Below are 14440 nucleotides of genomic sequence, written 5' to 3' on the forward strand. Positions count from 1 at the left end.
GACGTCCCTCATAGAGATCTGGTTTGGCATTTGGGCTACCCCATGCCAAAGCCAGCCCAGCTCTGTTGCAGTCCTGAGCCCCCAGAGCATTCCCTGGGTCTGTCTTTGCCAGGAGGGGACTGCAGCACCAGCCTCTCCACAGTGTGGGAGTGTTGTGCTACATTTTGGTAGAGATCTGAGCCTGCTATCTGCAGAGTGCGAGCAGCTCTCTAAGAAGAAAAACCAGCATCACTGGATAGCAGCAGACTGCCGTAAGACTCCGTTTCTGGCAGTGACTCGCTGTGGGAGCCCAGCCTGTTCACTTCAGTTCATGTTCCACAAGAAACAGCAATTGTCATTATTTGATTTGACTGAGAAAAGTAGTGTAAGACCCTTGAGTGTGAACCTGGGTTTGGCCAAGGGGCATGGGACTGCCCGGCAATTACATTTCAATTCAGTGTTTGTCACACTTGCCGTGATTTATGTGTACTGCAAGACCTTACAGAGTCCCAGGTTTCTCTTGGCTGCATCCATCACCCTGAGCCCTCTGCATAGTTCCTCTCTGATTTTGTGCAGCACCACTCTGGGGAATTACATCCACTTTGTCTCACTGCTTTTCCTCTTGCCTGATGGGCAGAATCCAGGCTGAGGGATGTCAGCAGAGGAGGAAAGAAGAGGAGATGGTAGCCGGGGACAACATGGGCTTGCAGACATCAGTCAAGTCCTGGCAGTGCAGACACTAGTGAGAGAGGGCTGACGAGAGACCACTCAAGAACAGCAGTGGTTGTGAATGTGTTTTGCCTGGCACACAGAGATGGTTTTCACGTGCATGACTAAAGCCCACAGCTCGCAAGGAGCATTACTGCATGAGCTGGTGCCAGGCCAAGTCTGCTCTGCGTCCTTCCTTCAAGCCATGGTTTATTACAAAACGAAACCCCAGCCCGCTATCCTGGGAAGATTAACTAACTCTGTGAAGCAGTTTCTCTGCCAGGAGCGCACAGAGGGGTTGGGCCCTCCTTCACGGTGCTGCTTCAGCCCTGCTAGAGACTCCCCAGCGAAAACTAAGAATTTGCTGCCATCTGTAGACGTTTGGGTGCTGTTCCAGCAGTTTCCCCAGCCCTGCTCGCACAGCCCTTATATAGGCAAGACAGCCGCGGCAAAACCTCCCCAGTCCCAATGCAACCTATTCCTTTCTTCAGTGTTTCCCCATCTAAGGTAACTTCTACAATCTCCAGCTTATTTATTCTCTGCTGTTGGATGCTGGTCCTGCGAGGAGGGTTTCAGCATCCAGCTCCACTGGTTGCAGGCAAAGAGCTCGGTCCTCCCTTCTAAATGGCTCTGACAAAAACAAAGGCTGTGCCTTGAGGAGCGTATCGCTGAAATCCCACGGCGGTCAGCAAGTTTTTCCCAGGAAAGCTGTGCTCCAGGTCTCCACTGGGCACTGACAGCCTCTCCTGGCAGGGCTGGCTGGGTAGCGGGGACACCCACCCGTACCTGGACACCCATGCTGTCCAGGAGGGAACCCTGGCTTCCCCTGGCATTTCTGTGCCTCTGCAGGCATGCAGAGGCCATGCTGCCCACTGACCTGCTTGCACTGCTGCTCTCCACCCTGCTGAGCCCCCATCTCCCTGTCCCCACTGTCCTCCATGAGCTTTACCTTGCAGACATGCTTTGAGAAGGTCATCTGCCATCACCGCTCCCTAGGGTGTTCTCTCTTCCTCGGGTTAGGAAAATAGCCCTAAATGGTGAGGGAGTCCAGAACACCACCTTGGAGGGCATAAGACCCTACACTCTCTTTGCTTGGTCATGGGGGGGTGCTATTTGCCACCCTACAAGGTGTCCCACACCATGACCTCAGAGCACAGCTCTCTGGTTAAACACCTCCTTGATGGAGCAAAATGAAGTGAACCCCGGTCACTTAACTGAGATGTCACAGTTCCCTAGTGCCATTCAGATTGTCACCTGTGCCAACCCCAAACTCTCAGCAGATGAGAAACAGGGGTTTGGAGCCATGTCTCCTGCAGACCAGCCTGTCACAGCAGCGGCATCTTCCTTTGCTGTCACAAGTGCTCCAGTCCCGGGGCCGTGACCAAGGTTGGCAGAACAGGGGAGGGATGCAGGGGAGGGACACAGCAATTCATGGTGTCCCACTTCTGCCCCCCAGTTCCAGGGCCAGGCCAATCTGCACGTGTTCGAGGACTGGTGCGGCAGCTCCACTGAGCAGCTCAGGAAAAACCTCCACTTCCCCCTCTTCCCCCATGTGAGTAAGACCGCAACACCCTCTGTCCCACACTTCCCATCTCTGCTTCCCAGCTGTATCGCCCCTGCTCCCTTCACATCCTGTCCCCATCCCTCTCCATCACCTCCTCTGTCCTCCTGCTGAGGGAGTAGGAAGCTTTCACAAGGGTTCCACGGTAGCAGCTCTTCTGCTGCATGGGGGAGGCTCATTTTACCCCTGCTGCTCTGCCAGGTCTCGGACAAGGGGTGAATGAGCCCTGTATGTGGTGCTGTCCCTTCAAGTGGCTAGGGAACACCACGTCCTGTCCCCACCATCCCACCGGCATCCCCCATGCAGCTCTCCCCTCCTCAGTAGCACTTGCCCCAGTTTGTCTCTCACCTGGCCCCCTCTTTCCCTCTGCCTTTTCCAGACATCTCCTCCTAGAGGAAACCTCATACTTCCCTCTACCAACCTGTCCCAGGATTTTTGCGTTCCCCCTTGTTCCTGTCACATCTAATTATTTTTATTGTTTTTTTATTCTTCATCTACTTCAGACACGAACTACACTGAAGAAGCTGGCTGTGTCCCCAAAATGGACCAATTATGGTCTCCGGATATTTGGCTACCTGCATCCTTTCACTGACGGTGAGGGCTCTGAGGCTGCTGTGCCACCACTCGTGTCTCTTCTCACCTGCCCCTCCCTCCCCTCCTGGTAATGGACACTGGTACCTTCACCCCAGCAAGGCCAATGCCAGGTCCCTCGCTGGCCCAGCTAGCTGTGCGTGACGGGCTGTGGCCTTGGCATGGGTAAAACACATCTGCCTCCCCTGTAGGGTGGAAATGAAAAGCACAGACGAAAACAGATGGGAAGTGCTAGATAAAAAACAATGCTGTCATGAATGCGCAGCCCCATGGCGTGTATGTGGGCATGAGCAATCCCCCAGCTTTTCCTCTCTCCCTCGCATGCGCAGGACCGTACATGACATCATTTATGTTCCTGCTGCTCCCTGGGTGCATGAATGCCATCTGACAGCAGCTGACATCTGTATCGCCCAGCTGCATGCTTTTGCCTGGAGCAGCCTGCTAGCACTCACCCACGTTTTCTGGTCCCCTGGCCCTCAACTGCCATCTCTGTAACCCCAGCCAGAACAGAGAGACTCAAGCACCTCTGTCTCCCTTCATGGCTCCATGTGCACGTTCCTCCATCCAAACGCAGCTTCTCACACAAAAATTTGCTCTGGAAACAAAAGGGGAGGCAGGGAGACTTTGCATCGACTTCTAAGCTTTCCAAGGTAGATGTCAGGTGAAGCCAGCGCAGGGGGGATAGTTGCATCTGTAAAGTTTTGTTTTCAATCACAGCAGAGCTAGAGAATTCAGAGAAGGTCAAAGGGGTGGGGGTGGTAATATCAAAAGGGAAGGTATAGTCTCACCAGGAAAAAGGGTGAAGACAGCGTTTTAGAGGAGCAGAATCCGTTTTGTACGCAAGCCCTTACCCCAGAGTCCTACTTATTCCCTCCATCTCTCGACAGGGGAGTTTCAGTTTGCCATTGCTGCGGATGACAATGCTGAGTTCTGGCTGAGTCCAGATGAAAAGACCTCTGGTCTCCAGCTGCTGGCCAGTGTAGGCAAGGTACAGTGCATGCTGCATGGCTTCTTCCATCAAGGCTTTAAAGTTTCTGTGGGGATGGGGACCTTCCTGTCTCACATACTTCCTTGGATTACCCAAGTTTCTTTTCCTGCCCAACTACAGACAACACCACAGATGCCAGATGGGTACGACATACCTTAAACCAGTTACATGTTGGTGGTGCTGTTGGGAGCCCCACGTTCATGATTAAGGGACTTAAATCTGTTCACAGGTCGTGGATCTCACAGACAACTTACCAGGAGGAGTAGCTCAATTTTCCCGCTTCATCACTCCCAGCGCAGTAACCAGGGAAGAAACTCATCGTAACTAGAGCATTTTCTGTCTCTTCACAGACAGGGAAGGAGTGGACCGCGCCAGGGGAGTTTGGGAAATTTCGCAGCCAGCAGTCAAAGATGGTGAGGTGAGTGAGCAGGGCCCCTCTCTCCCAGCCATCTTTGCACATGGCCAGGAAATCACAAGGACAAGGAAAAGGAACCCAGGCTTGTTCTGAAGAATTTAGCAATATAGAGAAAGGGATTAGTCTGGGATATCGCCAAAGCTGAAGTGACACATCCGTACCTGTGCCAGTTGCTTTGCTGATTTACTGCAGGAATGCAACACTGACTTTTTCTTCCCTGGAGGAAGCAGCCACCAGCAGATCCAGACTCCTCTATATGAACTGTATCCCGAGCTTCCTGCCTTGGAACTGGCCAGGATTCACAGAGGCCAAAACCCAGCAGGCAAGACTGAAAGGGAGTTATTCAGAATTTAACTGAGAAGGGTCTGGAGTGCTCCAGGTGCACAAGGGAAGCTACCTATCTCGCTGTCAGCATCTGGATTTTCTTGGCAGTCCTAACGCTGCTCAAGCTGAGAATTAGGTTGTTTCATGGGTGGGGTTTCTCTCCACTCATTGTCTGCTGACAAGCTAAGAAATGTTCCTTAATGCTTTTGGTGACAGACACGTTTTTCTTCACAGGTTGTCAGCTGCAGGCAGGTACTATTTTGAGGTGCTGCACAAGCAGGATGACAGAGGAACAGACCATGTGGAAGTAGCAGTGAGTCTGTGCAAATGGCCGTGCTGTATATGCATCCCCGTAGTGCTCAGGAATTATATTTGTTAATGATTTCCCTCCTTTCCCAGCCCCCAGTTCCTCTTTGCATGGGTATCTAATCCCTTCCAGAGCTCTTACCTACTTCTTTGTGGGATTGTCCTGGCCACATGTCAGGGCTCTTTCCTCTGCTTGCTTGGGATAGTTCTGCCCTCTCCAGTCTCTGTTGCAGCACTTTGTCCTTTCCTGCTTTAGATGTGTCCTGGGGGATCTCAGCTCATTCCCAGTCTTTTGCTGCTAGATAAACTCGGTCATAGTAAGGAGAAAGAGGAAGCTGCGAGCCCATCTGGTGAAAAAACATCTTGTGCCTGTTCCTTTTGTTCAGGCTTGATTAACTCCATAAGCACTTCATTTTAATGTGTTTCTCTGTTCCAGTGGAGGCTGAATGACCCAGAAGCGAAGTTCAAAGTCATTGACTCCCAATACCTCTCTCTTTATGCTAGTAAGTATCCTCACCACAGATTTCCCTGAGCATCTCCCCATTCTTCCCAAACATATCAGTGGAGTTTCACCATGAATCATAGTCTAGGCAGGCAAATACCATGCGTACAGATCATTACAAAAAAAAAGAAGTGGAGACAGGTCAGGAGAGAGATCTCTGGGCTCATTATTAAATATAAGAGAATTGGAAGTAGGATTGGAACATTATTTCAGGGAAATCTAGAGGCAGTGAGGAAGGGCAGAGCGGAGAGGCTGCAAGCGTGAGAACTGTTCCAGATGTGAGAGTAACACGGGATGGAGGTTGCCTGCAGAGAACTCAGGGGAACGTGAGGCCCATAACATGGGAGCTGTGGGGGTGCGCTGGCAGCTGGACATGACCAGGGAGAAGGGGCCACTGTGTTACTTCCAGGAGATTTCAATCTGTGCGGTGGACACAATGGGATACACTAGTGATACTGGGGGATGCTGCTTTCTTCTGTATCAGTCTCAAGTCTCTTCAAGTTGCCGCTGGATCGCAGCAAGCACATCAGCCCATTTCCTCCTGTTTTATAAACCCATCTTAGCACATCAACTGACTCCTTTATCAGTTAAGGAGCTCCTTAGTCCTGTTTACCCTTATCTAGCTTTGTCAGTATTGCTTTCCGCTGCCAGCTTCCCCCTTTCCATATCTACCACTGTTGCCTTACAATATCTGTGGGCTTTTTGTCTTGCCAACACTTTTGCCCATGGAATACTCCCTGATGTAATCGAGACATCTGTTTGCTGTATCTTGGATCGCAACCTGCTGCTGTGTTTTCTGAAACCTGCCATTTGGCCAGGACTAGGCTTTCCATTAGTCTTCTGTCTCCATCCTTTTTCCTTCTGCTCTTGTCTTCTTATTAATTCCCTGTAGAAAGGAAGACTCAAATCCCAAAAGATCCCTTTGTGGCTGGGCACGGTGCTACAGTCTCATCTTTATCTGGTTATCTTCTGCCCATACAGTGTTTCCTTCTGCCATGTCAGCCTCTGGGTGTATCACATGTCATCCCTTTCCTTATGGGTTCCCATGTTGTTTGGTACCCAAAAGTTGCTGAGAGTAATCCCAGTGCCCTTGGCAGCATGTTGCCTTTCCCTCCTGGATATTTATTCAGTTCTCCTCATCTCAGAGTAAGATCCATGGAGACATGAAGTCCTCGGGCAGCAGCACCCAAGAAAAAATGTAACCAATAGCCAGTCTTGAATTTAGGCTTCCCATTGCTCCTGGCCTCCATTCTCCTGCTGAAGCATCGTCCTCCTCAGCCACTGAAGGACTCACCCCTTTTCCTCCTTTTCTAGCACAGGCGAAAGCTCTGCTCAAGTTTCTCCTCCTTTTCATCTTGTCTATCTCCTTTTAAAATGAATTTAATGCTAATAATGCTGTTTGGAAAAGGCTGACACTGGGGAAGGGCATTTTTGGGGACAAGGGATGAATTAGCCCTTCCTCCCCCTTGCGTTCTCTCTCTGGTTTCTAGATGAGACACTTTTAAAGATGGATGAGGTTGGGCATATCCCGCAGACATTGGCCAGTCACACGAGCCGGCCTGCTGACAGCGCAGGCAGCAAGGCGCACCCAGCTGACATGTTGAAGCCTGACCCCCGGGACACTCTTTACAAAGGTAAGACTTGCAAAGCACTCGAGGAGGGAGCTGCAGCCTGTCACAGCACGTGCAGTAGCACAGCCGAGAAAAATTGCCCTCCTACGCCACCGTTATCAAAGGCCACGCTTTTTTGCTCCCCAGTGCAGAGGAGAGGGGCAGTATACAATATCAGTCACTGTAGGAGACAAAGCACAAACTAAACCCGGCTCCTCCTCTTGGCATCCAGCTCACACGACATCCCCAGGTGTAATATTTTAGTGTAAGTGCTGTAGAGCAACGTAAAGAGATGAGCTGTGGAAGATAGTTTGCTTTATGTATCTGTTACTATTTCACATGGATAAATAGAAACCAGGCACAGAAGTAGCTAAGCTGGCGCATCGGTTACAGCAGGGCTCCACCAGCAACGCTTGCCTCTGTGTTTCTTCTTCTCAGTGCCCCTGCTCAGCAAGTCTCGTGTGCGCCGAGCCTTGCCAGACTGCCCGTACAAGCCCAGCTACCTGGTGAATGGATTTCCTCTGCAGCGCTACCAGGGACTCCAGTTTGTAAGTTTTAATCCTTAAGCAGGTACTTGCCCAGGGGAACACAAGGAGGAAGGAGGGAGACCCCATTAACCATGGGGGCCTCTTCATCGATCTGAAGTTCCTGGGCAGATTTGACCGTCTGCTGGTCAGGTCTCTGCATCCTAGTACATGTAAAAGGTCAACACCAAGTGCTAGCCACTGCTCATGGGCCTCACTGGGCTACAAGCTTGTGTGTCTTACAGAGCCCCTCAAACCTCAAAAGAGCTGCGCTTGCCTTCACCTGGAGCATTACAGTCACCGAGGATTTTATTGTCCATGGGGTGAACTGTAGTCTGTGTGGACTACTAAAGCCCCTAACAAGCTTAAAACTGGTCTTGAGAGGGAGCTCACATTTGCGGGTCACGCAACGTATCAGGGATTAATCCCCTGCATAGCAGAGCAGACTCTGAGGTCTGCTGGGGACAGGTCACCAGCACAGTTTGCCTTCCCTGGATGCTAGTACAAGCCTACGCTCTCCAGGGGACTTGCATCCTGGGTGACCCCGGCTCCCTCAGCCTTGCCTGAAGGTCTCCCCCACACGCTTTCTGGGCTTCTGCGATCCCTTGCATCTCTTCAGGAGGACTTGCCCACCTCTCTCCCAGCTAGTTCTCGCTTTGTTGTAGGACTTAAACACACAGGTACGGAGATGGACAGACAGATGCTGAGAGAGAGAGAGAGAAAAAGACATATCCGTGCACATTTCCCGTCACTCTTCCTTCTGTTTTCTATTCTCACAGCCTGCTACCAGGTGCCTTGGAGAGGCAAATAGTAAGCAACCCCTGCTCCCTCTCAAAAGGGCTGGTCATCCTGCAACCGTGTCTGGGTCACCTTGTGGCTGATATCTGGCATTTATAGGGGTTTTACTTTATTTTCCTCCCTTCTTCCCAGGTTCATTTGTCCTTTGTTTACCCAAATGATTACAGCCGCCTGAGCCACATGGAGAAAGACAACAAATGCTTCTATCAGGAAAACCCTTATTACTTGGAAAGGTAGGATGCTGCAAATGTGGGTTTACTAGCAGGGAGGGAGGAGATGGTTTGAAGGCTAGAACTGGAGTGGAATTTCATACTCATTTCTCTAGGACTCTCTTCATTCTTAAAGATCCCCTAAGCCTTGCAAAACATTAAAGCATTTATGGTTTCTTTCGATAACTTATGCTCCCTTTAAGTGAAAATAAATTTAGGTCTCAAGGGGAAGCTGCCGCTCCTTTTCTTGCTCTATTAACCCAGTAGCTGGGTCAGAGCGCGTTTGTTCCACTACATCAGGGAGTGTATTTCCAGCAAACTTTGCCTGCCAACAGCTGGAGCCTCCTGATGGCTGTCGCTGTGAAAGCCAAACCGTGCTTACCACCAGGCATCTCTCCAGGGGAAGAAATGCATGTCATTCGTCTGCACTGGAGTCTGGCTCCCAGCTGTGGCCCTGCGAGGGATCCTGCCGTTCGCATGCTCCCCCCTGCCAAAGGCAGACACCCTTGTGTGAGGACTCCCCTCCATTCAGGAGGACTTTTTTTTGCAGGATAAAGAGAGTCAGTTTTCCAGTGAGATAATTGATGGTGGCCTCCCTGTGCTCAGCATCTTCTCCCTCCCTACAGGACTATTTTGAGGGCTGGAACAACAGATCATATTGTAGGTTTGGGAGGGAACTCCTGGGACTGGGGTTCATGGTGAAGGATGGAGAAGGTGGCTGCCGTGGGCTGGAAGGTGCCACTCAGGTTTATTGCTTTGACAATTCATTTGTATTGTGATAGGATTTGGGCACTGGGGGTCCATTTTGCTTGGCGTCAAGCACACATGGAGGGACACGATCCTGGAAATCCCTCTCAAAATCTTGAAGCGCAGACACATGAGGACAGCGCATGGACGGTGGTATGAGAGAAGAGAGAGGGAGGTCATTGCAATTACCTGCCTGAGCCGCTTTTGCAGCATGATGACTTGCATTTGTGAGCACTAAATCATTAGTGAGCTTTAAGGAGCAGCTTAAGGGAGGCTAAAGAAGTGTTTCAGGGTATTGGGATTTCCTCCTCTGCTTATGAGAAAATGTCTGAGAGATTGGGATGATAGCAAGGAAAGCTGATGTCTTTGGCAGTTCAGAGTAAGGTCTGATTGCCCAAAGATTTAAAAGATAAAGATGATGATAGCCTATGATTTGCTGGGAAAGGAGGATGTAGAGATGCTGGGTAGATGAAATCAGAGTAATGGACTATTACCTCTGAAGCAGTGGCCATAATTTATTTGGAGAGGGCAAAGTAACTCATCAAACTTGTGTTTTGCCCTTCCCTCTGCAGATTTGGATTCTACAAGTACATGACAATGGATCAGCCAGAGAAGAGCCTGGACTCTCGAGAAAAGACAGAGCAGCCAGGTAGGGGCCCTAATGTCAGCCCAGAGGATGCTTTTGTCGGTCACTTTTGTGTGTGATCTTCTAGCACCAGCTGCAAGAAGCTGTTGACTTTCTGTACCAAGGAGGTCACAGTCCTTCTCTGCCAGATTGCTGTGGCTGGGAGATTTTTGCAGCCACTTTTACTTCTCGTAAGGGCAGGCTGGGAGGTCACTAAACAGTGGACTGTAGTGGACAACGTGACAATTGCCTCTCGGGCCCGCAGCTTAGCTGAGGTGCAATTCCAGCAAAAATGTGGGCAGAAGTGACAGAGCCAAAGGTGTGCAGCATGGCAGCCGATGCTTGCACCTGCCCTGCAAAGCTGTGGCCAGAGAGACAGCTAAAGGCAAAGGCAGACCCCTTCACGGCCTTTGGCAATGCTGGCTAGTAGGTCCTGAGGAGCTCCTGTGTGTGAGAGCATCCCTGTCCCTCTAAGCAGGAGAGACAATGCTGAGATGCAGCGAGAAGTAGCTCCCCCTGGTAGGGTGGGTGCCTGGATCAGGACAGGGAAGGCAGCGGGAGGATGCCAGAGGTGTAACTGCGATTACTCCTGCAGGCTCCCAGGAGGGGAACCTGGATGACCTGCAGTACGCGGAGCAGGACGCAGAGACTACGAGCCCGCCCAAGCGCCCCGGCACGGGGAGGGCAGAACCAGCAGGCAATGTTCCCAGCAGAGTGGTGGGTAGCGACAAAGTTCAGGAGGAATATTCCCTCCGGGAGCGTCGTCGGCTCCTCTCAGTGACGGGTGGTGACGTAGGAGAAGGGCTACAGAGGAGAAGGACGAAGAGGTCTGGTGTCAAATCAGCTACGCTGGCCTCTGCCAACCAAAGCCTCATCCAGGCTGGCCTAGAGGGGAACCCAATAACAAAGAGACCCCGTTTAAAAGCTGGCATCAAAGACAAATCCAGGAGCCCTCTGCAGCACGCCAGGGCCATCCAGGGGAAAGCGCCTGTCAAAAAGGCGAACCCTCCTTCTAGGACCATGTCTCAAAGGCAGCAGCGTCTCGGCGGCCCCAGGAACTCAAGGGTCACAATTCCCAAAGGGTTGAGACCACAAGGAGACCTCAGCACCACTAAAGATGAGCTGCAGCCAGCAGGCACCGTGCCAGCCAGGAAAGGAGGCCGAGTCTCCAGCAAAGCCGGCAGACGTGCTGTGAGTGCTGCCAGCCCCAGCCAGCAGCCTGGGCTGTCGCAGTGGCTGAATCAAGTGGAGACCTACATTGCTGAGCATAAGGCAGCCAATGGTGGGGACATGGGTGAGGGAGAGGCACAGGTGGTATCTCCTGTGAAGGACAAGTCTGGACCTGTGGCAGCAGAAGAGGAAGAGGTGGATGGGGAGCTAGAGGAAGAAGATGAGGATGATTTTGATTACGTACCAGTGTTCGACCAGGCGGTGAACTGGGAGCAGACCTTCAGCGCGAGCAACCTGGACTTCCATATGCTGCGCACAGACTGGATTGACCTGAAATGCAACACGTCAGGAAACTTGCTGCTAAGAGAAAGGGAGGCTCTGGAAGTCACACGTGTCTTCCTGAAGAAGCTCAACCAGAGGAGTAAAGGGTAAGGCACAGTGTAAAAACCAAGGGGCAGTGTCCCAGAGCTGGTGTACCACACTACACAGGGAATACCTGTCGTGTGAGGAGCTAGTGGGAATCAGGGGGTAAAATAGATGTGAGAAATAAGACTTCAGGCAAGGAATCTGTGTAAAAACTCAGGCTTTACATACCTCTTTTGGCTGAGAAATGGGAATTGTTGGACACCAGACCATGCCTAGGGGCTGAATATCGCCCTCTAACAGGTGGTGGCAGTAAGCTTGAAAGATTGGAGGTTTCTGTCCAGCTGGCGTCACAGGCCTTTTGCTGGCTTCCTCCTTGCACAGTGTGGATATTGGGAGCACATAGGAGCATTTTATCAGCTGAAGATTAAGAAACTCTGCTGATATGATGTAGGACTGGAGCTCCTTGTGCTCGTGGTTTGATGCCTGCCACATCTCACCTTATGAATCACTTAGGACATAGGACCAGAAGGGACCTGTCAGATAACGTGGATCAGTACACTGACCTCAGAGACAACCAAGTACCCTACACTGTCATCTGAATGTGTGCACCTCCATCATAAAACTAGCTAGATTTCATGGTCCTAGTACTGATTTGGGAAGGTGTTTCTGCTCCTCGCTTGTTTGGTGACCCACTGGAGATCAGGTTTTGCTGGTACTCTGTTTTCACATGATCTTGATATGGTTCTTTTTCTTCTCAAGACTTACCATCTTGATTGCCTTTATGGCAGACGTACCTCCTCTGAGCCTCTATAAGCTATACAGTCCAACTCATGACCCTTCTGTTGAGTTAGCCTTTATTTCCGTAATTTTCCTGTATGTAAGTGACCAGTATCCTGGCTGTTTTATAGAATGGATGCTACTAGTTCCCAGTCCCTGCTGGAAGTAACTCTCACACTACATCTTAAGATCTCTTTTGTTTTTTCAGGGCCACATCAAGTCACAGTCACAGTGTAATTGATAAGTGCACGCAAGCTTTTTTCAGCATTTTTATCTGATGAGTGTCTGTTTTACAGCAGAAATTCTTGTTATGACCTGAAAGGACATGACCTGGCATTTCATCCTGTTTTGACCATTCTGAACCTACAGCTCACCCCAGTTTTTACTGCATGATTGCTTGGTCCTGCTCCATGTTATTGGCGGATAAGCTGTCATCAGCCAATTTCACTAGCCCAAACATACTCCTTGTGCCAAGTTCGTTGTAGGAGGTGTTGAATACACTCACTATTACCAGCACTACAATCATTCAGACACATATGTTATTTTTTGTGTCACCTTTATTTCATTTCCCTTGCCAACTATTTTCTCTTGGCTGGAATCCCAGATCTAATCCCACATGCTTGTGGATTTAGGAAACAGGTGCTAAACCTTCCCATGGGACCTTGGAAGCGGTGCAGCAAAGCGGGGGGAAGCTGGGGACAAAAAGGTTTGTCCTAGGCAGGAGGGGAGAGCCTGACAGAGCTGAACAGGATGGAGGTGGGAGAGGGGCTGATGTGCAGGGGCCATGCCCACCCCAGCCATATCTTCTGCAGGCGGTTTCAGCTGCAGCGTATCGTGAATGTGGAGAAACGCCAAGACCGCATGCGGGGCAGCCGCTACCTGCTGGAGCTGGAGCTGCTGGAGCAGGGACAGCGGCTCATTCGCTTTTCTGAGTACATCTTTGCGCGAGGCTGGCAGGGCGTTGGTGGCGGTGAGGAGGAGGAGAGGAAGATGAGGAACCTGGCATGGGGTCGCCGGCGGCACCTGATGGCTGTGGCGAACGAGCCAGAGCTGTGTTGGCCCCAGGGCTTTTCCTGGAACCACCGGGCCATGATTCACTTTGTGGTGCCAGGTAAGGGGGACCTGCCTCCCCGGGACATCGTGGGATGGCACGGAGGGTGGTTCCCGTGAGGGCAGTCCTGAACAGTGGGTCTGGGTCAGCCTCAACCGTCTTATTTGGATCACTTCCAATTTCTGTTCTGTCCAAGTTAAACCCCCTCAGAAATATGACAGGACCCAAACTCCTGTGGCTCATAAGCTTGGAGAAAACTCCTGCCACACTCTGGGAAAGAGCCCACACTCATTGGCTCTTTGGTCCAGGTTTTCAGCCTGAGCCTATTTCAGCATCCCTGCAAGATTAGCAGGGTTTGAGAGGAGGCAGGAAGCCTTGCCTGTTGAGAAGCCACGCCATTCTTTGAAATCAGTTTTGCTTGGATTCTCTCCCTTTTGCAATATAACCAGTGAAAAACCAGGCACGTTGGGTGCTGCAGTTCATCTCTGACATGGAAGAGCTGTTCCGACTCACTAAGGATCCATACTTCAACATCATCATCACGGACTACAGCAGCGATGATATGGATGTAGAGAAGGCTCTGAAAAGGTCTAGCTTGCACAGGTGAGAGTACTGCTTGGTCACAAAAAACTGCTTACATGCATATGCTGGCAAAGACAGCACATCTGCCAGTCGCTGTGTGCTGACCAGCCACAGCATCCTGCAGCTGGAAACCCAAAGATGACATCCATCCATACCTTGCACATATACGTGCATATATTGCTGTTAAAATGTACATGCATGTATACCGCATATAATCGTGTTATAAAACTGTAAGGCAATACCTATTGTAGTCATCCATCCAGATGCATCTCTTTTCTCCTGGCTTTTGTTCAAGTTTGAAAGAGAGGACAGAAAGCAAGTCTCCCGGTGATGGGGCAGGGGGAGGACAGAGAAGACAAGAAAGCTGTGAGAAATGGAACAGAGTGTGTGGAGACCTCCAGGGACTCCACTTGCTGGAATAGCTCTCTGGCTAACCCTACTCTGACCTGAACCAGCCTTGGCTGATCCTTTCCTTTATGTGCCAAGGGTTCCCAATAAGACGTCTAGTCCTAGGATACAGCTGGACTAGAGCTGAAAAGGCTTTCACTTGGGAGTGCCCTGTCCTCAAGTGAGAAGACCCTCGGGGCACACTGGGCCCTAGAGCAGC

The 14440-nt window shown here is 50.9% G+C and overlaps 1 protein-coding gene across 2 annotated transcripts in view; it reads left to right on the forward strand.

Annotated features, from left to right (window-relative positions):
• The window catches only part of B4GALNT3 (beta-1,4-N-acetyl-galactosaminyltransferase 3), a 67691-nt gene that overhangs the window by 47220 nt on the left and 6031 nt on the right, over positions 1-14440 (forward strand). Inside the window, exons 4-16 of one of the 2 annotated variants that reach the window (XM_074583809.1) lie at positions 2144-2239; positions 2752-2842; positions 3727-3827; positions 4178-4245; positions 4801-4879; positions 5309-5375; positions 6865-7008; positions 7423-7532; positions 8439-8539; positions 9835-9911; positions 10483-11485; positions 13013-13311; positions 13701-13854. In XM_074583809.1, coding sequence (XP_074439910.1) covers positions 2144-2239; positions 2752-2842; positions 3727-3827; positions 4178-4245; positions 4801-4879; positions 5309-5375; positions 6865-7008; positions 7423-7532; positions 8439-8539; positions 9835-9911; positions 10483-11485; positions 13013-13311; positions 13701-13854 — 2390 coding nt within the window. The remainder of the gene's footprint in view (positions 1-2143; positions 2240-2751; positions 2843-3726; positions 3828-4177; positions 4246-4800; positions 4880-5308; positions 5376-6864; positions 7009-7422; positions 7533-8438; positions 8540-9834; positions 9912-10482; positions 11486-13012; positions 13312-13700; positions 13855-14440) is intronic. The other variant, XM_074583819.1, reaches the window with a different exon arrangement.

Source organism: Larus michahellis, chromosome 1, assembly GCF_964199755.1.
Source record: "Larus michahellis chromosome 1, bLarMic1.1, whole genome shotgun sequence".
NCBI lineage: Eukaryota > Metazoa > Chordata > Aves > Charadriiformes > Laridae > Larus > Larus michahellis.